The 25,049-nt window shown below is 39.7% G+C and overlaps 1 protein-coding gene across 1 annotated transcript in view; it reads left to right on the forward strand.

Moving 5' to 3' along the window:
* TAF4B (TATA-box binding protein associated factor 4b) overlaps positions 1-25,049 on the forward strand; it is a 67,270-nt gene that overhangs the window by 8,601 nt on the left and 33,620 nt on the right. Inside the window, exons 2-10 of the mRNA XM_026841450.1 lie at positions 349-497; positions 1,258-1,365; positions 5,564-5,731; positions 5,840-5,962; positions 8,102-8,191; positions 11,382-12,050; positions 17,453-17,588; positions 18,179-18,284; positions 23,459-23,631. Coding sequence (XP_026697251.1) covers positions 349-497; positions 1,258-1,365; positions 5,564-5,731; positions 5,840-5,962; positions 8,102-8,191; positions 11,382-12,050; positions 17,453-17,588; positions 18,179-18,284; positions 23,459-23,631 — 1,722 coding nt within the window. The remainder of the gene's footprint in view (positions 1-348; positions 498-1,257; positions 1,366-5,563; positions 5,732-5,839; positions 5,963-8,101; positions 8,192-11,381; positions 12,051-17,452; positions 17,589-18,178; positions 18,285-23,458; positions 23,632-25,049) is intronic.

Here is a 25,049-nt window from a genome sequence, read left to right on the forward strand (position 1 = left end):
GTGTGTGTGTGTGTGTGTGGGGGGGGGGGCTCTCTGTATTTTTAATGTCCAAAATATCTTCTTGACTCAATGAACTGCTCTGCAACTTGCATCTTGTTTGCAGATAGTATTGCGATGTGACTGTCTAGTTAAGTTTTTCTCTTGACTTTAGGAATTGTTTTCTGTCATAAAATGCAGAGTAAAGCTGATGTACACTTGGTTCTTAGATGTCTTGGCAGCTGTTCCTTGCAGTAAGAAACTAAATATTACATTGTCTTATCAGTGTGGCCTAGTTATTTCTTCCACAGAAGCACTGGAAAGACATAATATTGCTTAATTTCTAACAGTCTGCATGTTTTTCTCCAACAGGAACTGTTCTTATCAGAAGCAGTAATGGCCAACTAATGCTAGTATCTCAACAAGCAATAGCACGAGCACAGAACCAGCCACAAAATAACACAAGTGTGAGACCATCTGTAGCAACCAGCACACCTGCAATCAGAATATGTGCTGTACAGGTAAGTTTTCGTAGCTTTAATTTGACATAGTTGTATGTTACATAGTTACAACGGGCAAACAAGTTATGGAGGGCTAAATAAGCATTTGAACGCTTTCTGAAGAACAGCATGATGGTGTTTTGGTTTTGCACATAATCATCACTATGTGCTTTGCTTTCTGAGTTTGAAAAATCTGCTAGCTGTTACATATGGTATAGTTCAGATTAAGGAATTGCTCTCTGATTATGAAGATGTGAAGGGTTTTAAAAAAACAGCCAAACAATCCAAAACCAAAATCCTGCCTAAATGGTTACTGCTAGTAACTACAACCTTGGGATCGTCTGACAGGATACTACTTTGAAGCTGAGTGAAGCTGAGGACCTTTCCCATGTCCCCAGGATGTTTCTCCTTCCCTGAGGTCTGCTGGCTTTTTGCTTCCATCTCTTGTAATGTGGTCAGCATGCAAGAGTAAGAGCAATTAAAAAAAAGTAACCCTCTGCGTATTTCTTTCCAACATGTTCATCTTTTAACCATTTTATTATCATTAGACATTGTGTCTAAATATCTCTGAATCTGTTCTTGAGTATAAACTGGTAGACATATAGCTTTGAATAATTTTTAAACTATGTGGACTATGTGAATTATGGCTGTATTGTTACTGTAAGAGCGGGTGTTTTGATTCATACCGGACAAGAGCAGGTACTGTCTGTTTGGTCATTGATTTGTCTGACAACTGTTCTCTGCATGTGTTTGTTTATTTTTAATTTTTGTTTGTTTTAAGAACTCTGGCACCCAGTTACTAAGGAAAGTAGCAGCTACTCCTGTGAAAACATTATCTCAGACAACAAATGCTGTGGCTTCCACTGTTCAGCCACCTGTTGTAATACAGGTAGGTAGCAAGCTTTATAGTACAGTGGAATAAGTGACAGAGAAAACTGAAGAAAATGGATGCATTCTTGCTATTTCTAATTCTAATCTGGTTCTTAGTAAACTTGGTAACTTCTGTCCTCAGAATAAATTCTTTCCTAAACGTCTTTTTAAAAATGCATAATATAATATGCTTTTCCAGTCTGTCAGAACATCTTCTCCCACTGCAGTATAAAATGCATGAACAAAGGATAAAACAAATAGTTCAAAGAGCCATTTCCAGTTCTTGTGTATCCTGTGACAGAGCTTCTTCAAGCTCTAGCTGAAGCTTTTCTGCAAGATGGAGACTTTCTAATGCTTTCCTGTTGGGGTTCCCCAATTCCTTAAGGGGGAAAAAAACTATACCTGAGATGATGTTGAGGGGGAAATGAGCTGTCTGCACCAGACAAGCTGTTTTTCATGTGTACATTTCTTTCCTTCATTAAAAACTGAAGGAAGGTCATAGCTGAAGACCTGTTTTCTAACTGAGTTTTTCAGACAGGTTGTGCAGATATGAACTGTAAATAGACAGTGGTTGGAAATATCTCATTATTTTTAGGTAGTGTTTTTGTCTTACTTCCTAGGTTTTATTTCTCATTTTCTAGAGAAAAATGTTGTGGGACTCTTCTGAAGAGACTCTTGCTACCTGTAGAGTATGAGACTTCTAGATATAGTTCATCCACCATTCTTGGGGACCAGAGTTCTGGATAAGCATGTGATGAAAAGAAAATTACTTTCCACAGCTAAAATTATCCGTTCTCCTCATAATCTGGAGGAGAAATCGAGGAGAAGTCTGGCTTTTATGTATCTTTTGTGCACAAGAGCTTTAAGGAGACTGGGCTGTAGTGGTTGACCAAAGACTCAGTAAATAAGCAGGATCAGTCATTCAAAAAACCATGCTGGATGTATGTTCTTGACCTTGAGGGTGTTTGAAGGACTGGGGGATATGTTTGCTGACAGTGGTAACTAACAGTCTGACTTAAAATTTGTCCTCGTGCTATTCTTTATTGGCACAAACTACTCACAACTCTATGATCTTTATTCGCTTCATTCTCACTGCAAATGGATAATGTTGGGGCTAAAGGGAAAAACCCAGGGGCCTCTCTTAACACATTTTCTGTTTTGCTTAGAATGGAAACAACGTACTCTTTGTGTTTAAGAACAGTAAAAGGTATTCCATACCCACTTTTATTTTGGAATACTAGCTTGCAAACTGTGCCTGTGATCTCTACATAGAGATCTTTAGGATATAAAAGCAATAGTCATCTACTATACTACCCTTGCACTGGGGAGAAGAGATGAAGGTAAAGATTTATTCCATCCGATGAATGAAGCTGCCTGCATTCTCACACTCTCATGTGGATAAACATTGAGATTTATCATGCTATTAACTTTTCCTTTAACTTACATCTGCCTTTGACTTGGTTCTTCTGTACTTTCTTAGTTCAGTTTTGATGTAATCAATTTAACTTGTGTTCTTCTGAGATATTTGAAGGGGTAGACATGGAGTATTTTTTGTAAGCCATATTTTTGTCTGGTTTAGAACCTGGAGCACTTCTAATGAGCCACAGGGCTGGGTTTGAACAGCAGAAATTATGACTCTAGGTAAAATTAAAGCACTGTTTTTTTTGGAGGGGCTTCCTTGGAGCCCCCTCTGTTTTGCAGAGGATTGCAAAGCCCTCTGTACAAGCTCCTCATACAATAAAGAGTAAATGGGTGCAAGAGGGATGCATACAGCCATTACAGGGCCACTTCTCTCCTCACCCTGGGGGGTGGACAAGAGAGTCATGCTGACAAGGGAGTCTGTGCATAAGGTTGACAGGAAATGTCTGGGGAAAGGAAGGAAGAGCTCTTGGCTCGGATTTCCTTGGTGGCGGTTCATTCATCAGTCCTAAAAGAGCTTGTTGATGTTAGTCTTGAGTACTTTGTGGTCACAGGAGAGGAGTGTTGGTGTGTAAGTATGATGTCATCACAAAAAGTGGGAGACAGTGAAGAAGAAATAATCCTTGGCTGGGTTGTATATCTCCTGTGTGAAGTACAACTTGGAACACTACTATCTGCAAAACTCTTATCTAGTTACTGACTCCAGGATTGTTTTCCTCATCTAGAAAAAAGCATTCCTGAATGTTTAGGCTCTGAGGTTAGGCAAAATACATGCACGTTTTTATTTTTTACCTTCTTCCCAGATGGGGTAGTGAAGCTGCAAAGTATCTAATTAGCATCATGCTGGGGCACTTTCATTTAGATGCAGAGCACTTCTTCTCTTGAAAGTACTTCAAAATATGCAGGATTAATGCCATTTTTTTGGCAACTGTTTCTCTGTTGTTCGAAGTGAGAATGAGAATTGTCAGTAGTGAAAAAGGTTGAGGGCAGATGACAGAAGTTAATTCCCATATATTCATCTTCTTGGGAAAAGGGTCCAGCAGACTTCCTGTTGTTCCCTCCCTCAGCTGATAAAATGCCGTTCTGGTCTTGATGTGTAAACATGCTGGAATTTGCAAGAGATCAGCTCCCGTGAACCTCATGTTTTCGACTTTTAAAAGCCCAGGGCATTGCAGCTTGACAGATCTGTGCTCTGTCCCCTTCCGTCTTCCTCCCATCCATCTGTTTGTGGGATTCTCATGCCCAGTTTGCTTCCCTGTGGTCTTAGAGCTGTTGAGCCTCATCCTTGGAAGAGGCAGTGGTGGTGGCAATGATCCTGCAGAGAGCTATTAAAGTGTTACCAACAGTGGGAGCCTAAGCTGGATAGCTTTCTGGTAGCTGCCGCCTTCTTTCATGTCAAGCTGGCAGCAGCTTGCAGGGGGACAGACCCCACCCAGAAAGAAAATAATTTATAAAGGTGCCAGTGTTTTGCTTTAGCTTTAAATGTTTGTTCATTAATTTTCCTTATCCTGAAAGACTTAAAAGCCCTTTGATATTCTACATGATGTCTGTCCAACTCTGATCAGGTTTGTTGGGTTTTTTTTTAAAATTCCTGGTAGGGTAAATTAGGCTCTTGTGTTACTGTCTTATTAATGCAATTAGCAAGTATTAATTTGTTATTGTTGGATTAAGCTGCAGTGTTTTAAATGTGTTAAGAGTCAGTGAAAGCAATTGTGTTGTGCAAATCGGAACCTAGAATTTGGCCTACAAAACCAGACTTTCTCTTGAGAGGTTTGGAGGAAGAACAGCACCCAGTTTAAGGGTTCAAATGCAAACCTGAAACTCTTGCTTTTCTGTAACGTGGAGGTCAGTCTTTTTTTTTTTTTAGTTTTCAAGTTGAGGAATTGAAAGTGAAGTCTCTTACTCATACTGTATTCTGTTTTATCAGAAGAACTGTGTGGGGTTTTTGGGTGTGGATTTTTTTTTTTCTTTAAAATCTGAAGTAAAAATACTCCAGTTTAGTAGGTTTTGCTCTGGAAATTTCTGTTTGCCTGGTTTGCAAAGGAGAGAGGTAACTCTTGGTTTTTTACTAAACCTTCATTACTCTCCTGTTGCTGGAGCTTCTGAATCTGTTGGTAAATTCTAATGAGATTTTAAAAAGAGGTCTCATAATAACTGAATTTTGTGAGGGTTTGTGTTTGGGCAGTGGAAAGTGAGACCCACATTGCTGTCCACAAGGAAAAGGCAGGAAGGACGTGGTAAGTGCATTTTCTCAGCTGGCTGCTTCTGCTGGCACATACATCCTTCCAAAGTGGATGGTGATGTCTTTTGCCTACTGTATGTGTGATATGAAGAGTAAGGGATACTGCAACTGGGGGAGGAGCTGCAGGGGGTGAAAGGAAGATAAATAATCACTTCGGGTCATATTTATTTATCTACAGAGTAGTATCACCTTAGCATTGTCCAAAATTCATTAGTCTTGGACTGTAGGAGCCTGGCAAAGTTAATATATTGGTTTCTTCAATTACCTTTCTCTCTTCACTTGAAGTTGCAGGCACTGCTTCAGTCTGGGTGACCCTTTGTCATTTCTTCCCCCACCCTTGATTTAAAACAGAATTGTGGCTGTGGGGGTTCTGTCATGGTATTAAATAGAGCCTCTCCAGGCAAATGAATCCAAACTTTTACAAAGAAAAGATAAAAATAGCTTATTTATGTTTTAAATAGTAATGTGGAGGGAGGGTGCCACCTTATATACCAGCAGAATACAGTATGTTTGTCACGTTAGACTTTTTAACCAAAGTGTTAATTTTTCTTTTCAGCCAGCAGCTGCAACAGCTAGTGTTACTACAGTTACTGCTGTAAAGCCTTCGAGTACTGGAACACCTGTAAAACTTCCAGTTACAGGACCACCTGCACAAGCTATCTCCCAAAAGGCAGTCTCTGTGAAAGCAGAGGGCACAACAGTAGCACAGACCAGCGCTTCTACAGTAAGGAAAAAAAAAAAGTTTTTAATTAAAAATTAACATTCTCTATATTCATGAGAGGTTGGAGAGCCAACGCAGCATCTAACAGTCTTCTCTTTATTTTCATGATAGGAGATGCTAGAGAATGTGAAGAAATGCAAGAATTTTCTTGCTACGCTAATAAAACTGGCATCTAGTGGGCCTCAAGCCCATGAGATGGGGCAGAATGTGAAGAATCTGGTGCAAAATCTATTGGTGAGACTTTTTTTTAAAACAAAGTGCATAATTTGTGTACTGTTTTTGACATTGACTTCATCATAGTTTTGTTCCTTCTTTCATTTTTTTTAAACAGCCGAAGAGTTGGATTTGTAGCTGAAGTACAGCTGACCCTCTAACTCTTATGTTATAACTCTTATTTTAACTGAATCCCATGCTGTATTTTCCACCCTCACATTTCTGTTTCATTTTATGCACACAGGTAACTACTGGCTGTCAACAGGAGGAGCTGATAGTGTTAACACAGCTTCTGGGTCTGAGGTGCTTTTTTTTTTTTTTTCCATGTTAGTGTAGTTGTTAGACCTCAACGGCAAGAGCATTACCTTGGAGGTTGTAGTGCAGTACTAAATCCATACTACTGCTTTACACCAAGACAGGACTGAGTTACAGGTTGATAGTGAATCTTCAGTGGAACAAGCATGATGTTATCTATGTCTTTGGACAGTGGGATGGAGACAGTAACATGGTGGCTGCCATCTCTCTCTCCTTGCAGGTGGCTTCTATATGCTGCTTCATGCTGGACCCTAGCACAGCTGGGTTTTCTTGGTAATGATTTCTCCTGCCACTTCTTGTCTTGGCATTTGACCACTGCTGCTGTTTTGTTGTTCCACTATAGCAGAAGGCTGTGGGCTGGTGGAGGGGGACATCTTTGCTAGTGGTACCAAAGGACTTTACAGTCTAGAAAAGCATGGTGTAGACAAAGGTGTAATTTCAGAGAGCACATTGCTTGAAGATGCAGCCTTGCAAAAATTTGATTCCTATGACTGTCCCGCTGAAGCTTTTGTAGGAACGTACTAGAGTTGTTCCTTCTTGTGCTTACAGTACTTTTATTTATTTTTTTTTTCCTAAGAACAGTTGTTAACCAGACATTAATACATTAACTGTGCACTTGTTTGCTTTTTGTAGTATTTTAAAAATGCTGGTTTTCTGTTATTCAGTATGTATGTGTGATTTAAATGAGAAATAAATAAATCCTTTGTATATATGAGGGAAATGAGTAAATGGCAGCTCTGAAGTAAAATGGTCCTTAAGGCAGCACCTAATGAAATGAGTGTCAAGCTCCTTGTATGAACTGAGATGTACCAAATCACTGTATATGTATTGGTGAGACTTTGGTAACCTGTATCCACAGCTCAGTGAGACCTAACAGACAGATCAAGTGACTAAATATGAGAGCTGGTGTAAGTTCTGTTTGTCTGTGAATATACAGTCCTTAAAATCTCTGCTCTGATCATGAAGCTCTTTGGAATGGTTGTTCCAAAAGAGAAATTACTCCTCATGCATATTCTCTGCAGAGACAGAGATTGATGTTGGGTTCCCTCTTCCTTGTGTGTCTGTACCTTCTTGGAGGAGGTTATGTTCTTGGTGACACTGTGGCTGGGTCTCACAGGGTGAGAAAAGGCAGCAGTGTCTGGAGCTACCCACCACCTTATTATTAGCGTCATGGTGGCACTGAAGAAGTGAGTGAGGGGTCTCAGAAGAATGTAGCTTCCTAACTCTCCCAAGCCCTTGAGCCAGGTGTTTGTGCCTGGGGCAAAGCAAAAAGCATTAAGAAAGCATCTGTACTCTGCAAGAGTGTTACTGTGCTGTTCAGGTTCTCCTGATTTTGAAAGATGGTGTTAAGTGTTATGCTTTATCATGCTATGAATGCATTAGACTAGAATTGTTTTACAAAAACTACTGAGTTGTCTTTTGTCGCTGGTCTCTTTAAATAGATCTTTATGCAGATAAACTACTTTTACAGAAAAAAAGTACTGTAGTGGATTTTAAGTATCTCTGAATAACAATAAGGTACTCAAAAGGATCAGTGCTACTTATAAACTTGTTTCTATCCGTTCACTTCAGTGAATGGGTGTTTGAACAAGTATCCTTAAGTGTGTTAACTGCCTGTAGTTGAAGACAGTAATTTAATTTGATAATACTATATCTAAATTACTACATCATTCTATACTAAAACCTTTTGTTTAAAAATACAGGAGGAAAAAAGCATTTGAGTACTGAAATCGAACAATTCCATCATAATATAAATTTCAATGAAGTTTTGATACGTCTGGGGGAAAAAAAAAAAAGTTAGATTCATAGTTATATCTTACCACTGTAATTATACTTTCCTCTTAGGAAGCAAAAATTGAACCAGAAGAATTTACAAAAAAGCTTTACATAGAGCTCAAGTCATCACCACAACCATATTTAGTTCCTTTTCTGAAGGTAAGAGTCTGATTGTGGATATGTAACATTTAATGAGGGGAGGGAGGAGGATCAGAAAATAAAAGGAAAGAGTAAGCACTCAAATAGGTATTTGCTCAGGTCAGTTGAGGAAAAGGTACTTAACCTAACCCTGTGTGTTGCTCTAGTGAAGACAATTTTTTGGGAGAGAGAGGATTACAGAGTAATTTACGCAAGGCGTTAATGGAGACTAATGTTTATGAAGCTGGAGCATCTAAGAGTAAAGCAGCTGTATTAAGATGACCTCTTACTTTCTCATCAAAACTGTAGCCTCTTCGGAGTTCTAATGCAGAAGACTGACAACAGCGGCTGTGCACATCTTATGCAGTATTTAAGCTCAAGAATCTATGTAAAGCTATTCGTCCATTTGCTGATTTATGTTTATCTGGAGACAGAAAAAAAAAATCCCACCCCTTTCTCCAGAAAGGGTCTGGCAGCACTACTTCAGTTTAGCAAAAAAGACAACTCCACCTCTGTTCAAGCATAATCACATAAATTAAAAAATCCTCTCAACACTCATAATCATATGATAGAATGGGTACTGATAAAATAAAAATTAACATCTTTGTATAGCAAGCGTTAAATACCAGTGAAAACGTGGAAAATCTGGTTACATTTACTTAATTTCACGGTATTCTTAGGCATTCATTATAGACATGATGGAGAATCAAGAAAGAATAGTTAAGTGGTAAAGATGGGACAGAGGTTTTCTGGAGTTTGTCCACTTCCTTAGTATTTGACAGCACATGTGATAATGTTGATACTACTTTGGATGACTGGTGTTAATTTGTTCAAGTGTGGGATGAATGTTTTTGTTACAGTGGCAGCCTTTAAATGCTTTGCTAAAAAGTTTGCCACGAGTCTAGAAGACTACAGTCATCTCTGCAGGGCTTGATAAAAAATTTTCATATTGGTCACTTTTTCTGATTTCCTGGAAGCTTCTTAAATGCCCATGCAAAACCTAGAAAAACAAACAGCTCAGAGTATGGGTTTTCCTGCACCTGGGGCAGCTCTGGCTGCAAAAAAATCAGGCTGAGTGCAAGGTTGGTGTGACTGACAGGTTTCCTATGAGGTGCATGGAGTCTCAGCAGAGCTCTACTAGCTGCCAGGGCAAGTTTGGCTTCAGATTTAGTGTAGCTGCTTTCTGCAGGGCCCTGGCTGATGAGCCCCACTGGATGTGGGAAGGCTGTGCCTGTGTGGGGGCCAGCTCAGGTGCTGCTGTGCTGTGTTCCTGAAACAACACAGGTGAACCTCAGTAGCTCTGCACAGACCCAGCCTAAATCTGTCACAGCTAAACCTTGTCTGGGGGTGGTGAGTCCTGTTAGCTCCAAACTAGCTCATGCGAAGGAGCCGAGGGGTGCCTGCACTGCACTTGCTAATGCTTCTACTCCCTTCAGGTCCCCTGTGGGTTTATTAGCTCAGGCACTGGGCTGTCCTCATGCACTCACAGAAGTGCTCAGCCAGGGTTAATAAGCCGTCCCACAATGTGGAGAGTGTTAAACTTGGTGCACAGACCTCGAGGCAGTTCCACAGGAGTTTAGTTGGGTTCATCAGTGCAGGTCAGACCCTGACCCATCACAGCAGAGATGTGGCACATTTCTCCTGCATCATTTCTCCTGCAGCATGCTGGTATCATCTAGGTTTTTCTGGTTTGGGTACTATCCTTACCCGCTAATCCTCGACAAGATGCTCTCTCCCTGGTGCACACTATATTCACAAAGAAATAACTATGACTTCAGAAACGTTGTTTAGACATTGTCATGGTCAGTTAGCTCTCTGTAGTGTTACTGATCCTATAAAACATTTTTTCACCCTGATAGCTTTTTTTCCAAAATACCTTAAGGATGTGTAGTTCATACACACCAGTTAAGTCTGGTCTGTAACTCTGAGCAGCTGTGATGGGCCTGAGTGCCAAATGGAAAGCTGACTTCAGGAGCACTTCTGTAAGGTGCTGTGGGAATTGATGCTGGCCTTTTTTGTGGGGGAAATACCTGCATCTTTTAGCTATTGAAGTGGAGTTTTAGGGAGGACTCTCTGGAGTTGTCTCTTATCTTTAAGCTGCAGGTTTTTGATGAAGTTGTTGCACATGTTTTGTTTTGTCTGTTCAAATAGGTGGAAAAGTACAGTGACTTTGGCTGTGAAGCCTGTTTGATTTTGAAATCTGCTGGATGCTTTTGTTAAATAAATTGCGTCAGGATCATGAGGAAAGCTGAGCAGCTTCTTAAAAGAAAAGGAAGTGAATGTTAAAGATAGGTGTGCTGCAGAAGATCCAGATTTGCAAACAATTTCTTCACTTGGTATATTAGCATGTGAGACGTGATCCTTTTGCATGAAGCCCAGAGCAACAGCACTATGCTGGAGACGTAAAAACTTCAGAAACTGTCAAGGGGGGAAAAAAAGGGTTTTGTGAGAATATACAGGTAGCTGCAGAACTGATTTCCCCTGGTTCTGAGCCGTAACAGATTGTACATAGTCAGGGAGAAAAATCTGTAGAGAGCTTGAAGATTATTCTGTCCATTAACCTTCTCAAACACAGCTGTAGTAAAAATGAGATGTTGCCAGATACCTTTACTAATGTTCTCCTGTTGCAGAGAACTATCTAGTTTAGGTGTGCTGCTGCAGCTATACAGAGATTATTAAAGTGGTATCCCCCCCTAGTGTAGATACAGCTGTATTGGTATAGAAATGCTGGTATCTTCAGAGCTTGCTTCTGACTTCAATGGATAATTTGTAGTTCTCTGTCAGACAGGCTCTGTGAAATGCGCACAGCTCTTACAATTGTATCGGGGGGTTTTGGCAAAATAAATTTTTTTGAGGTAGTAAAGCAGCTAAAATGATCTTATTCTGAAACATAAATTCCAAACTGAAAAATCTAAACATAGGAATGAAGTTAAGGGTGAGTTTCCCTATACATGGGGTTTGCTACATGCAGTGAAGCTGTAGTGACTGACCTTTGCTCAGCCTGTGCTGATAAATCTTGTGATCTTCACTGAGCAGCATTGTCATCTAATTTAAGGGTGCCTGAATTCTAGCAAAATTTGTTTGGAATAAGCAATTTGTTGTCTCATGAAAAATTAAATTGGAAAATGAGGAAGAGGATTCAGTTGCTAATGTAGCAGTATTGTGGAAGACTGCTGATATTACATCCAGTGTGTTTTCATTTTTCTTCTAGAAAAGCATGCTTGCCTTACGGCAGCTAATGCCCAACGCTCAGAGCTTTATCCAGCAGTGTTTGCAGCAGCCAGCTCCAACCCAAGAAGCTGTTTTGACTTGTACCTCTGCAACACCAGCTCCTTCGATAGCAGTGACAACCTTGGCTGTAACAACAACTTCTCTTCCAGTTATAAAACAAGAATCTGCCTCTGTAACAGTCACAGCCTCTCCATTTATAAAACAAGACTCTGCCTCTGTAACAGTCACAGCCTCTCCAGTTACAAAACAAGAATCTGCCTCTCTAACAGTCACAGCCTCTCCAGTTACAAAACCAGTGTCTGCTAGTGCATTGGCAACAGCTTCTCTGCAGACTGTGAAGCCTGTTCCTTCTTCTGCAGTGGTGACAGCATCTCTTCAGCCTGCAGCTCCAGTGCTTACCACAACAATAGCAACATCAGGGCCGACTGCTATTCAAACTGTCAAGCCAGTCTTCCCCTCTGCAGTAGCAACACCATCTCTCCAGTCTACAAAGCCAGTGCTGGTCTCTACAGCAGCATCTTCAGCAACAACCCCTCTCCAGCCTCTGAAACCGGTCATTGGAACCCCAATCAGTATTAAAATCTCAAAGCCAAACTCCATTGTTGCACAGTCAGTGGGTGCTCAGCAGGTCGTTAAAGTGAAACAGTTGGTAAGATTAATTTCTCTGCTTCTCTGTAACCTGGCTTCTTTAGTTTCATAGTCAAAGAATCACAGAATACCAGGTTGGAAGGGACCTCAGGGATCATGTGGTCCAACCTGTCTAGGCCTAGACAAGGTAGCCCAGCACCCTGTGCAGTTGAATCTTAAGTGTCCAATATTGGGGAATTCACCACTTCCCTGGGGAGATGATTTTAGTGGCTGATCATTGTCATTGGAAAAATTTTCCTCTTGTGTCCAATTGAAAAGATTCTTGGGGACATTCCCCTTCATCTTTTGCATGTGACTCCTTGTAAAAAGGAAATCTCCATCTTTTTTGTAGCCACCCTTTAAATACTGGAACATGGTGATAGGGTCTCCCTTAAACCTTCTCTTCACAAGGCTGGACACACCCAGTTCTCTCAGCCTTTCCTTATATGACCACCTTCCCAATCCTTTGATCATCATTTTGACTCTTAATGTTTCGTAAAGAGGATTCCAATTTGGATCTTAGCTCTTTTTTTTTTTTTTTTTAAAACATATGAATCTAGTCTGTCATGAGTTAATTATATTTGTTATAGTTTAGGGATATTGAGCCCTTGTTGAAAAGGTGACTCTAAAGCTAAGCTGTAAACTCGATCTCTTGCAAGACATGCTGACTACCATTCCACCAGATTGAACATCCACCTTGAGAAACAAGGAGCAGGAGTTCTGACCCCCGCTATGCGTGCAGCCAGGCTAGGTTGGCATCTGAAGAAAAGGCAGGAAATGCTAGTGTTGGAAACAAAAATTGCTGATGGTATGCTTACATTAATTACTATTAGATGCCCTGTTAGGGTTGTGCCTCAGCTAGCCACCAGGGATTTCAGTCTAACTGGGTGGTTCCTACCTTGGATACTTTGCAGGCACAGGTGGCTTGATGACATTTAGTGATACATTAACTGAAATGTATGAACGAGCTCGAGGAGCTTTTCGGAGCAGAGTTCTGACCTCCAAATTTACTAAGACATGTTAATTATGAAGTCATCTGAAAACGATCTTTTTTCCTATCAGGCCTCATTAGCTAACAAATTCCAGGAGGAATAAATGTCTTATTAAAACAATACCCTCAAAAGCAATGTGCTAACATTTTTTTATTTTCTTGGCACAGCTTAACTTCTTGCTAATGTTAATGTTAAATACCAACAAACTGTGGATTGCAGGTATACCCAAAAGAGCAATGTTATGAAATACAGTAGGTTTGATTTATGGGTGTTTGAGATACCAAGTAGTATGCTAACTGGTCTACTTGTAAGTAATGTTCTCAAGTATTTTGGGAGAATAGTAGGGAATCTAGTGTGTGAATTTCTTTTGTAGTTTGTTTATTGTGTATACTTGATTTAACAGTATTCAGACCCCTAAAATGTTTTGGTTTTTTAATTTTCTTACTTTCAAAGTGCATAAGGTGGATAAAATTCAAGAATCCTGCATTCTAAATAAAGAGCTTATGCTACCAGCTTTTCACCTTTCCAGACTTGCTTAAAAAGAACAAAGCACTCAGCTGTATGGAGGGGATGAGGGGTCCTTTTTATGAGTGGGTTTGTTTTTTAAAAACAAAACCAAACACACACATACACACCCACACACCCCCCCCAAACGAACAGTTATCAGGCATATGCACTGACAGTCTTTGACAGTAGTAGCTAAAGCCAAATTGGAAAAGGAGTTGGTACCCTTACTGTCTTTGAGGACTAAATTTGAAATTCCAGCCAGAAGAAAAGGAGGGCTTCTTAGGTTGTACAAGGGCTGGAGAACAGTGTGTTGGCTACACAGCAAGCCATGTAATCCAGGGGAAAGGTTGACCATCTGTACAAATAGACGAGGAAGCTTAACTACACTGGAGAGTCAAAACACTTCTTGAATATGATTGGTGAACACAAGAAATTACTTCTGCCTTCTCCACTACTGCAGTGTGGCAGCCTATTGCAATTGCTTTTCTTCACTGTGCCTTACAAACACCGATTTGCATACAAAACATGTTTTTAATCCTCATTTGAGTAGATCCCAGGCACAGTGATTAAAATACTTGCACTTCAAAATACCTATTTGATTTTGGTCTTGGATATAGTTGAAGGGCTGAGTTGACCACTTCACAGCTTAGCCATATCAGCAGCTTGGTGTTTATTCAGACATCCTATTAGTACAAAGAACAAGTTTGAAGCAGATGCATCTTCTAGGGCTTCCCTGATGCCTTTCCTTGAAAGGACAGAGGGTCAGTTTCCTCCCACAAGACAACAAATCTGGATCTCCCCTCCCTAAACAGAAGGGTCCTGCTGCCAGCTGAAAAGAAGCACATGCCAGCTGTGCAAATCTGTCCATACAATGCTGCCAGAAATTTCTTTCCCTTTCCAGCCTTCAGGGTTTTCTGTTGCCATCACTCCCTCTGCATGCCCATTTCTAATTTAGGTCTCTTGTGCTTGTAGAACGTAAAGCAAACTTTTATGTGTCAGCTCTGTTGTAATGTTGGTGCTTAAGAATGCAGCAACACAATATTTTAATATCAAAATTGTGACTGAAGTGATGTAACATACAACTTTTGTTTCTGTAGCATGATTATCAAAACTCTGGGTTTGTATGGTGGACAGAGAGGGGCCTGTTCTTCAGGGATGCTATTGGGATTAATCACACGCCTGTGCTGTGAGAGTTGCACCTCTGAAAGGGTTCCCTCCTGAGGATGTTCTTAACACAGCCTCATTTAAGGGCACTGGCTTACAAAGAAGTTTGGTTGTTGGAAATAAATCTTGTCTTGCTGTAGTATTGCTTTGTCTTTTGTTAAATCACAATAAATGAAAACTTACTTTACTAGTCGCTGGCTTCCAATAGTGAGAAAGCTGCGGTGAGACTACAACTTCATGTTAAGCATAAAGAGCAAGAGTTTTATGGTGTAGTCCCTGCAATTACTGGTGAGACACGCTCCCTGGACATAGCTGATGGTTGAAGAAAGGAGTGAAGTGCTTGTGCTGTTCCAACTACTTGTTCTTAGTGTTGAGCCCTCAGAGCTGAACTGAGCTTTCTTGAACAGTCTCCTCTGTTATTTTTCAAGAGTTTTTTGTTCTGGATGTATGGTTTTGCATTCAGCTGGTGAGGCTTCCTTCATGAAGCAATACTGCTTGTAGTGTGTGATGATACCTCAGCATCTCTCTGCTGATCTTCGAACTTTGCTTTATGAATGTAAAAAAGGTTCAAGTAAGACTTCTCTCTCAGGAAGTTGTCTCTATGCTATCAGATGGATGTTGCATTGCATTTTTTTTTTACTTAAAGTGTGTTGGTGCTTTTTATTCTGATGTCCCTGTTAACCTACTTAATGGCACAAAGGAACAGTCCCTTTTGTTTATTACTTCTTGCAGCTAACCTGAAAAGAGACAATTAGTCTTTCTCACAGATACTGCCTATTTTTGTAATGCTTCTTTATGGCATTAGATCCTTGTCGATATTTCTAGGAGTGTTGCCCTCTCCTGTTGCAAGTCCCAAGGACTTTCAACTTCTGTTAGTCTAGCAGCTAGAATGGCGAACAGAAAATCAGCTTTACTGCCAACACGTCCTTTCTGTTTCTCGTTGATCTTGTCTCCTTGGTTACTTATTTTCTAATTTCCACCTAGACTGTTGATTTAAGATTGCCTATCTCTGTTCTTTTGTCTGCTGTACCTTAATCTTGAATGCTTATGTCTCCTCCTGTGCAGTTTCAGTGTCTTGCAGGTTGAAGATGAAGCATCATTCTTACTGGTGGTAGGGAGGATCTCTAGGTGCATGTCAGTATGGGTGCTGACAGAGCCCGTGAGTAGTTTGTCCAAGCTGGTCAGTGGCTCAGTAATTAGCTGAAAACATAAATGATGCTGTTAACATTATTTGCAACTTCCATCGTATGGATCTTTCAGAAAGATAAAATTACACTTTGGTAAAAGCACACAGAAGCAAATGTTACGAAGTGCTGCATGGGTGAGCCTGGACTCTGTCCACAGTCTGTCCCTGTAGTCTGGTTCTTTCCTCTTATGGATCTTATGTTTCTTGTCAAGAACTGTCTGTTCAATGTCTGTTTTTCAGACACCACCTTCAGTTTAGTTATTCTACACTACTGCTGCTATGCTAAACCACAGTGCTATTAATATGGGGGTGGGTGGGGTGTATGTTGACTATTTCATACACAGAGTATCTCTTTTTGTGAATGTGTGATGCTTATGCTGCTGATGTTTACTGATAAATCTGAAGTTAGATGACAGAAGGAGACAGCCTAATTTCTGAAGTATAATAAATGTCAATTCTTTAATTAAATCTGAGCGTTGCTGTACAAGCACTCTGTAGACTTTCTGAAGTTAGAATAAATGATGTAGAGGAGAAAAAGTGGTTTCTTGACCTTGGAAATTCCTTGGTATTAGATTTTTGCTGCTAAAAAGATAGGATTCAGTTTGAAGATATTGATAATTTTGTGCTTTGGTAAAGCATGTCTTTCTACTACTTGTAGTAAAGAACTTTTCCAAAGGATGTATCAAAAGCTGCAGCCCACATTCTGCTAGCTAGGAGGCTTAGAAATGAGGCTTTTAAGAATGCTGCAATTTTATTACTTTCTTGCATTTCAGTAGCTGCCCCTGAAGAGGAGGAATTAATATTTATGGACTCTGCCTGTAGGTCTGTGTTGTGATGGCATCCTGCTCACTGTTTTTGTTTCTTTCAAGAGACTCTTTTAAACAAAACTATCAACCCCCTTACTTTTTACCCTTCAGCAGTGTACTGATGTTTTTGTATCGAGACTGTACTTCCTATAGGTGTTGCTAACTGGTACTTCCTGTTCCCACTAACTGATGGTGGTCAGTGTACTTTTTGCTTAACACTTTGAAACTTGGCATCTCAATTTACAGTTGATGTTGTGGCTCCAAAAATGCATTGGTAACTTTATAGTGTATACTCTTAATTCTTGGCAGGAAAAGGATTTTGTGCAAGACTTGCAGCTGTTTGTTTTGGCATTCTTTCTTTTTAACTAGGTGTGTGTGATACCTACCCTTTTGAACTTGCTGTCAGGCAGACTCAATATTCAATTGTTAGTCTGTTAAGCAAGATTTAGGGAGAGAAAAGCCTCTTAGTGTAATGGTTTGTGTAGTACTCAGTGAAACTCGTCTAATATGGTTATCAATAGAGAGTAGGGGTGAAGTGTCAGCGCTCACTGAATGAGCTGGAGCTAAAGCTCAACACCAGTTGTTAAAATTTGACATGAAGTAGAAAAAAGAAAATGAGGTTTTTCTGAGCATGTTGGTTGCTTTAAACTGAAAAGTAGACATGCATGGGTGCCCAGTGATACTTCTGGCTAAACGAACATGTTGATACTATTTACTTCTCTGAATGTTTAGCTCTTCTCACTCCTGATAATGGATTTTCCATTTACAGGTAGTCCAACAACCATCAGGAACCATTGTAAAGCAAGTATCTACAGTCCCCCAACCCTCAACACTGACCATACAGACATCTGCTGAGGAAAGGATGCCACTGAATACACTTGTTCAAACTAATCGGTTTCCAACAGGTAAAGTGGGACCTCTTTAATGGAGAAGGGAGAGCACTGTTGATGTGTAGAAATAAGTGCAGGCTGTTGTTTAAATTGTAGAAATGTAAGGTGGTTGTCTAATCTAAGCTCTGCAGTACGTTAAGTGTCTTTACTGTCTGCTTGGATTTCTGATGGCACTTAGTGTCATGTCTGCTTCTGGCACCTGTCACAAGCATGTCAGTCAAACATTTGTACTTGTTAAAGTACTGTGAATAAGCTCCTTGCAGTGAACTTCCTTTAAACTGTGATGCTTTTGAGAATCGTTTCATGAGACTTTGCTTTTTCCTTCAACAGGGTCCAGGTTGATGCATAACATGAGTTGGTCTCAGCTAGTGAGTCTTCATAAAACCTTTCACTGGCCAGCACAGAGGAGGGTATTTGCTGAGAGCGTGTAGGGTTTTTGGCCATACAAAACATGTAGAATTTAAGACTATAGAATGTCTGGTTTTCAGATGGACCTGCTTTGTTGTTACTGATTCTGCAGTAGCCTTTGCTAGAAGTATGAACTGATTAAACAGATGTCTTAGCATTTTGCTTACTATTATGCCATGTTCTTTGGTTTGTTTTAGGTTCCATTCTGAAACAAATTACCCTGCCAGGAAATAAAATTCTGTCGCTTCAAGCATCTCCTGTTCAGAAAGCTCAAATAAAAGAGAATGGAGAAACATCTTTCAGGTAAAGATAAACAATATCAGAAATTTACTATAGGAAAAAAACAAAAGGAACAGACAGCAACTATAGAGGTGGGAATGGAGCCCAAATAAAAGCAACTTGTTTATTATACTGATTGGCAAGAGGGAATCTAAAAATTTTGACCTCATAGCAGATGTTAAATTATTTGTAATATAAGAAAAGTGTCCTGATGAGATCGGATTTTCATCATGCTATCGCAAGAGTGCAATTATATGAACAGTGTCCCATCAATATGTATTAGTTTTTCACTTGTAGAGGAGGCATATTGATCTCCATTCTATGAGTACCATTAACTAATCTAAATTAAAGTTACCTTGTATTGAAAGCTCTCCATGGAATTAGAACAGATATAACTTGTTTTTTACGGACAGCCAGAAAACACTGAGCTGTTACTTGGGCTGGTTGGTAACCTGTCTAAAGCTCTGTGCTGTATTTCAAAATCTTTTATTAGCTCCTCTTACAAGCTTGTTCCTGTATGTAAAGGTGAAAGTCTTTGACTACACCTCTAATTATGTCTTCTGGCATATTCTTTAGGCCTTTAGATTACAAGAGTGCTTAAAGCTTTTAGTTCTGGTAACTGATTAACTTTTCAAAAGCAGAAATTATTTCTGTAGCTCTGAAACGTAATATTGGAACAGAGGTACAGACTGCCATAATCATTACTGGTCTTACGACTTTTAAGTCAAGCTTGAAGTTACTCTTCTGGGGATAAAAGCAGACATGAGACCTTTTGTCTTGTTGACCAGTTGACTTCTCATCTCTTGAAAGCTACAGCTTTGTGTGCACTGATATAGACAGTTGTTGTTTACAGTAACATACAGTATATAATGAACACTTAAAACACTGGTAGCCAGAAGTTGAAATGAAAAGCTGATGTTAAAGCAATATCTCTGTTCAGCTATCTCAAGTTTTTATGAAATATACTTCAGATAATAATTTGGGATTTAATTTTTGGTAGTGATGTTTGGAAGGAAAAAAAAAAGACTTCATAAATATAATAGTTTGAAAAAAACCCCAAAAGCAAACAAATCAACTCCTACTAAAAAATTAGAAACCTTTTTTTCTGTGATCTTCCAATTGGAATATCAGCTGCCTTACATGAAGAAGTTTGAATTCTTGAAATTCCTTCCCTAAGTTGTTAAATTTTTAGTGTAGGAAAAACTATAGTTTTACAGTGTGATCCAAGACGGATTTCTGTTCTTGCTATTGGATTATGATCTTGAATTCTCCTGGACTTAAGTTACTTTCAGATTTGAAATCTCTATAAGTCGTCTTACATTTTTCTATTAAGTCTGTTGTCTCTGAAGAATTTATGTCTTCAAATACACCCCTGTTGATGCTTCTACTGACTGTTATAACCAAACTTTCTGACTTTAAAGACTACATATGAGAATCTTCATATATCTGAACCTGGACAGTGTGTACCTGAACATGTGTGAGGCAGAGAGAAGCACCATGGACCCCTTTCAGCTTTTGTGATGAGATTCATTATGGACAGAGAGCATGTGTTGTAATGGATGCGATTGTACATGTGACACTTCAAACTGTGTACTGTCATTGCAGTATGTCATCGAGCCCGATTCCATCTGCCATTGTGTGACTGGGTTAGGTTAGGATTTGAGAACTTAATACTCACTAAGCTGTACTTAGTAAGCTGCAATTTGACCTTATCTGCTCTTTAATGGGCTGTTATAGGTTGCTTGAGATGAGCAGTAGAAAAAATGGTGACACACCCCCCCTCCACCCTGTACCCCACCAAAAAAAGCCCTTGCAGAAATTATTTAAGCTAAGCATGGGCATGGCTGACACTTGATTGTCCCGTGGCACATATTGTAAAGGTCAGTCTCTTTTAAAAGCATCAAAATCTTCATGAACTGCTCTACATACTTTTCTAAAGTAAATGCTAGAGAGCACCCTCTAAAAATATATATATTTGTTTTGCATCTGTTCTATTTAATAGAGTTGTTCTCCAGAGCACATACAACTCTGACTTGTGCATTTTGTCTGGAAGATACTAGTGTAATCAACTAGCAGACAAACAGGAGTGAGATGATGGAGTAGAGAAGGTCTGGGCAGCTGCTCCTGCCCCATGGTGGTGGAGAGCGCTGATGGTTCTTGCTCTGCTGGAATTGTTGTGTCTCATTAGTTGTCCATGATGGTGCATGGAGGTTTGGGTTAAGTGTGCCTTGCTAGTTTTCCCTTTGACTGTTATATAAAATGGAGTAAATAAAGATGAATTCGAAAGACATGTGCGTTGGTCAAACACCAGAGGGTGCCACAGACTTACTTTTCAACCAATACAGGCAAATGCGTAGATGTGCAGTGCAGCTGCACTGTTCAGGCTTCTTTTCCAGTGGAGTATTTAGTATAAATGTCAAACCTGACTTCATACAGGGTAATGCTCTGAACTCTGTCTTCTGTTTTCCCCCTTGTTCTGATAAGTTTAAATCTCTGGAGACTTAAAACACACAGGAGAGTTTTTCTTCTTAATTTCTGGATGTGACATGATCAAATGCAAAAAGCATTAAAGGAGGTGGTGTGGAAGAGGGGCTATATGGTGGGATTGCTGAAAACAAAAGCAAGTCCATATCCATCAGAAACGTCTGCATGTATACTCCGGAATATTTTAAATTCATCATTTTGTTAGAATGATTTTTATAGTTTACCAGAAGTACGTGATGCCTTACTTGAAATGACTGCGGTTTGTTTGAACATCAAGGAAAAAAGAATAATAAAAAGTACAAACTTAACATGGGTTCTGAAACTTGCATTAATCCTTAGTGAGCACTGCTTCTAAGGAAATGTGACAATAGTTTCTTTGGATTAAGTAAAATAAGTGCAGCAGTGTTTTCGTAGGTGCAAATTAATCTTTCATCAAGGCTAGTGACTTGGTGACTTAATGCAAACTTATGCCCCACAGTGAAGAAGTTAAAACTGGTCCTTGAAAACAGTACGGGTGAAGATGTCTGCTTGCATATAAAATCTTGTATATGTGTACTCAGAGACTGTGTGCATGGAAGTAATAAAGAAAATAGTAACCTGATAGGGTCTGGGTTTAGAGAACTAAAACGTGTATGTAGAAAGGTTGGTAAATGTGTAGCATAAAATCATACGTCCTTTTTGCTTGAGTATTTGGAGTATGTGGCCAGATTAAAAGCTAAAATTATTTACTGAAACTGCATGCTATACAGTTGTACCTGAGGTACAAGCACACTTACTTGGATTCCATAAACAGCTCCACCTGGGTAATGTCAGATTCCAGCATCTGCGGCTCTGCGGTGCTAGTTGTGCTGATTTTGTAATCTCCTTTATCAGCAGATTAGTGGCAGTCACTGCATTCTTGTCTCTGCCACCAGCAAAGACTTTTCTGTAGTGGTCATTAAGAGGAGGAAACTGGAGTGTACTTGTGAAGATCACTTAACACTCAATTAGCATGCAGTGAAACTTCATTTACAGGCTTGAAAGATCAGAGTCTCTGTTAGGCTGACAGAGCATGAGTATATGCTTGGAACCACTCAGTTGCGGCTTGTGAAGGGGTAGGAGGAGGGACTCTGTTCTGGCAGTGGTGACTTAAACTTCAGCTTTGAATCGTAACTGTGGTCACTTAACCATTCTGCCAGTTCTAGGATTTAATGCTTCTCTTAGCACAATGGATTTGGGGCACAAGCCTAGTCAGAAAGCTATGTTTAGTTAGACTTAATGAAGCTGATTTGAGAATCTGTTGGGTCTCCTTTTCCCTGAACAAATAGCATAAGGACTCCTGGCCTTGAGGGCACACAAAGACCAGGAGGAGTAGGGGACAGCTGGACACCTTTCCTACCTAGCCAAGCTTCTCTCCAGAAGTTTGTGGGAGAGAAGACTTGCACCATAGAAACCTGTTGAAGCCCAAAGGAGAAAATGCATCTGTAGTTCAAGAAAAAATCCCAACGCTGTCTTGGGTTGGGATTGTGTAATACTCAAAAGACACATGTTCTAATAACTTCAGCTTCTACCTATTGCCAGTCAGAAGACAGCCTTCAAGAGTTCCCATTTCTCTTAATAATGGCAAGTTTCTGACTAACCCCTTGCTCAAGAGTTACATAGACCACACAGTGTTTTTTGAAGATGAACTTTATCAAACCTTGCCAGCAACTACTTTACAGGATGGGGGTCTGTGTGGTTTTGGTTTTATTTTTCCAAAAATCAAAAGACCTTCCAAATGAGTGCTTCCACCTGTCTGTATTAATTATGCTGACTTATGTTCTGGTTCTAAACCCTTGAAGGCACCATTAGGGCCTTTGTCACTTTGTGAATCAAAAAAGTTTCTTCTGGTGATGTAAACTTAATTGAAAATAACTTGGGTATTTGCATTGTGTTAGTCTTGCAAAAACTTTTCCAGTATAAAATTCATTCAATATTTTAACTAAAATGATCTTTTAAAAAAAAAAAAAAGCTGAGGCACACAGGCTATTTGCTTAGTGTGAGCTTTGCCACGATTATAGCTAGTCTTATTTATGTTAGCCCTAAGTATGCCAGACTTGAGTTGTTATTTTGAACATGTAGACCAAAGCTGCTACAGCAGAATCCAAATCCAGCTAATACAGGGATGTTGAGAACTGGAGCTCTGCTGCTGTTTTTCAGAAGCCTAGCATCCTCCCTGCTACGTGTGCAAGTACTGTGTGGTAGGACTGATTGAAAGGGCAAGGTCTGGTTTGTATCTTGACAAGTGTTTGTATCTTATTTTTTAAGGGAGCTCACTAAAAGAAAAGTTGCAGATCATGTTTCTGCTAATACACTTCTGAGCTGTAAGCTTCAGTTCTTAGGATAAGCATCTTGGTTAGAAAATGGGCTTGTTCAGTGAGTCAGTATTCAACTTAGTTCAACACTTGGTTCTACCTGGTGAATTAGAGTTTTAGAACAAATATCAGGCTCTAAGTGGTGGTGCAAAGTGGGGGGCTTTCATGTAAAGGATTTACATGCCTAGCAACTGAGGCGTTAGCCAAGTTAAAGGTTTGAGAGTCACTTCACTGAAGTATGAAAGCTTTTAGGAGCTGTCTGTCCATGTTCAACCCACACTTAAACATCTATTGTATAGGTGAATGTGGCTGTTGAAAGTCAGGAGGCTTTCTCTTTGTTTCCATTCTGAATTAAGCATAAAATGTTGGTTTTCTCTTTAGTAGAGATGAAGATGACATAAATGATGTGACTTCTATGGCTGGGGTCAACCTGAAAGAGGAGAATGCGTGCATTTTGGCAACAAACTCTGAGCTTATTGGTACAGTGATCCGCTCTTGCGCAGATGAACCTTTTCTCTCCTCAGAAGTGCTTCAGAAGAGGATCTTGAACATAGGTGAGAAAAAAACATACGTAACAGATGTGTGGATGTGGTATTTCCTTGCCTGTTTCATCAGCCTACCTCCAGTCTTTGAAAAGGGAGCTGAAACTATTAAGATATGCCATCTCAATTAATGTCTTTCTACCAAACTATATTCAACTTTTATTTCCCCTTGTAGAAAACAGTTGTACTTTTAAGAAAAAAAGAATTTGGTGCTACTTTTACATGTGAGAACTGAACAACTTTATTACTCTTAAAGTTAATGGAACACATAACCATATAGATGCTAGTGTCAAACCAAACACTTAAGGAGGCTCTTCTATTTCTGTGGCTCCTAACTGACTTTGCTAACAACTTTTGCATTCTTCAGCCTGTTCAAATATATGTACTCTATTGACCAACATCAGACATCCTGCCCATGTGATTAGGAGGAAGTTTCAAACTGTCAGTATGCACAGGGCAGACCTTTGTTTATCACTCTTTCTATGGAAAAGTCTTTCATTTTATGCAAAAGAGATGTTAAAACTGTTTGTATCTGTGAATAATACTGTGGAATGCATGTTGAATGGCTGAGACTAAACTGTAAATAGGAAGTTTTTAGTGTTCGTATCTGAGCAAAATAATAACTGTTGCTTAGCAATGTTGTATTATGTCAGAGCAGGGAGCATACATTTGTATAGTACCACACTGATTGGTACCTAAAAGCAAACTGGATGAATGTTGCTCAACTCCTTGCTCCTGCTCTCTGCTTGGTAGCAGAGCAGTAAGTTTTGCAGCTGAGCATTCAGAAGAGCCTGCGATTCATACATGAAGTCATAACTCTGTCACAGTGGTTTAACTACATGCTCTCAAAGTCTTCCTGCATGCAACTTGTTCCTAGTCCAAACTAAGCAGGTAGCCTGTGACAAGCATGTAACCTGCAAATGCTACCTCAATGCATCCCATGTTAGTTAGCCAGATGTGCCATCTGAGCTGTATGGGGCATAGTTGAGTGAAGTAAGTGCTGTGCTACTAGTGAAAAAAGGAAAATACACATTGAAACTGGTGCAGAAGTTTTTCTCAAAATTCAGTAGAGGGTTAAACAGTCACACATGGGAAGTAGATAGAAGGAAAAATGAAGAGCTCTACAAAAACATGAAGACAAAGTGCTTCTGGAATAATTATCTGGTTTGGGTTGTGAAGACAATTCATTGAAAGACAAAAAATACAAGCCTGGCTGTTTCATGGCTGGCATGGTAGCAGTTCCACATTAATAATAATAATTCATGTTGTAAATGAAAAGTGTTTTGATTGCGAGGAAAGGAATACTGCCAGGGAGTACAGCAGTTCAGAAAATGAACACTTCTGCTCTTAAACTCAGTCCTCCGTTTTAGGAAGTGTGTGTGTGCGTGTGTGTGTGTGTGTGTGTGTGGAGAGAGGTCTTGAGGTTTGCG

This window comes from Athene cunicularia (genome assembly GCF_003259725.1).
Source record: "Athene cunicularia isolate RWA chromosome 2 unlocalized genomic scaffold, athCun1 chr2_part1, whole genome shotgun sequence".
Taxonomy (NCBI): domain Eukaryota; kingdom Metazoa; phylum Chordata; class Aves; order Strigiformes; family Strigidae; genus Athene; species Athene cunicularia.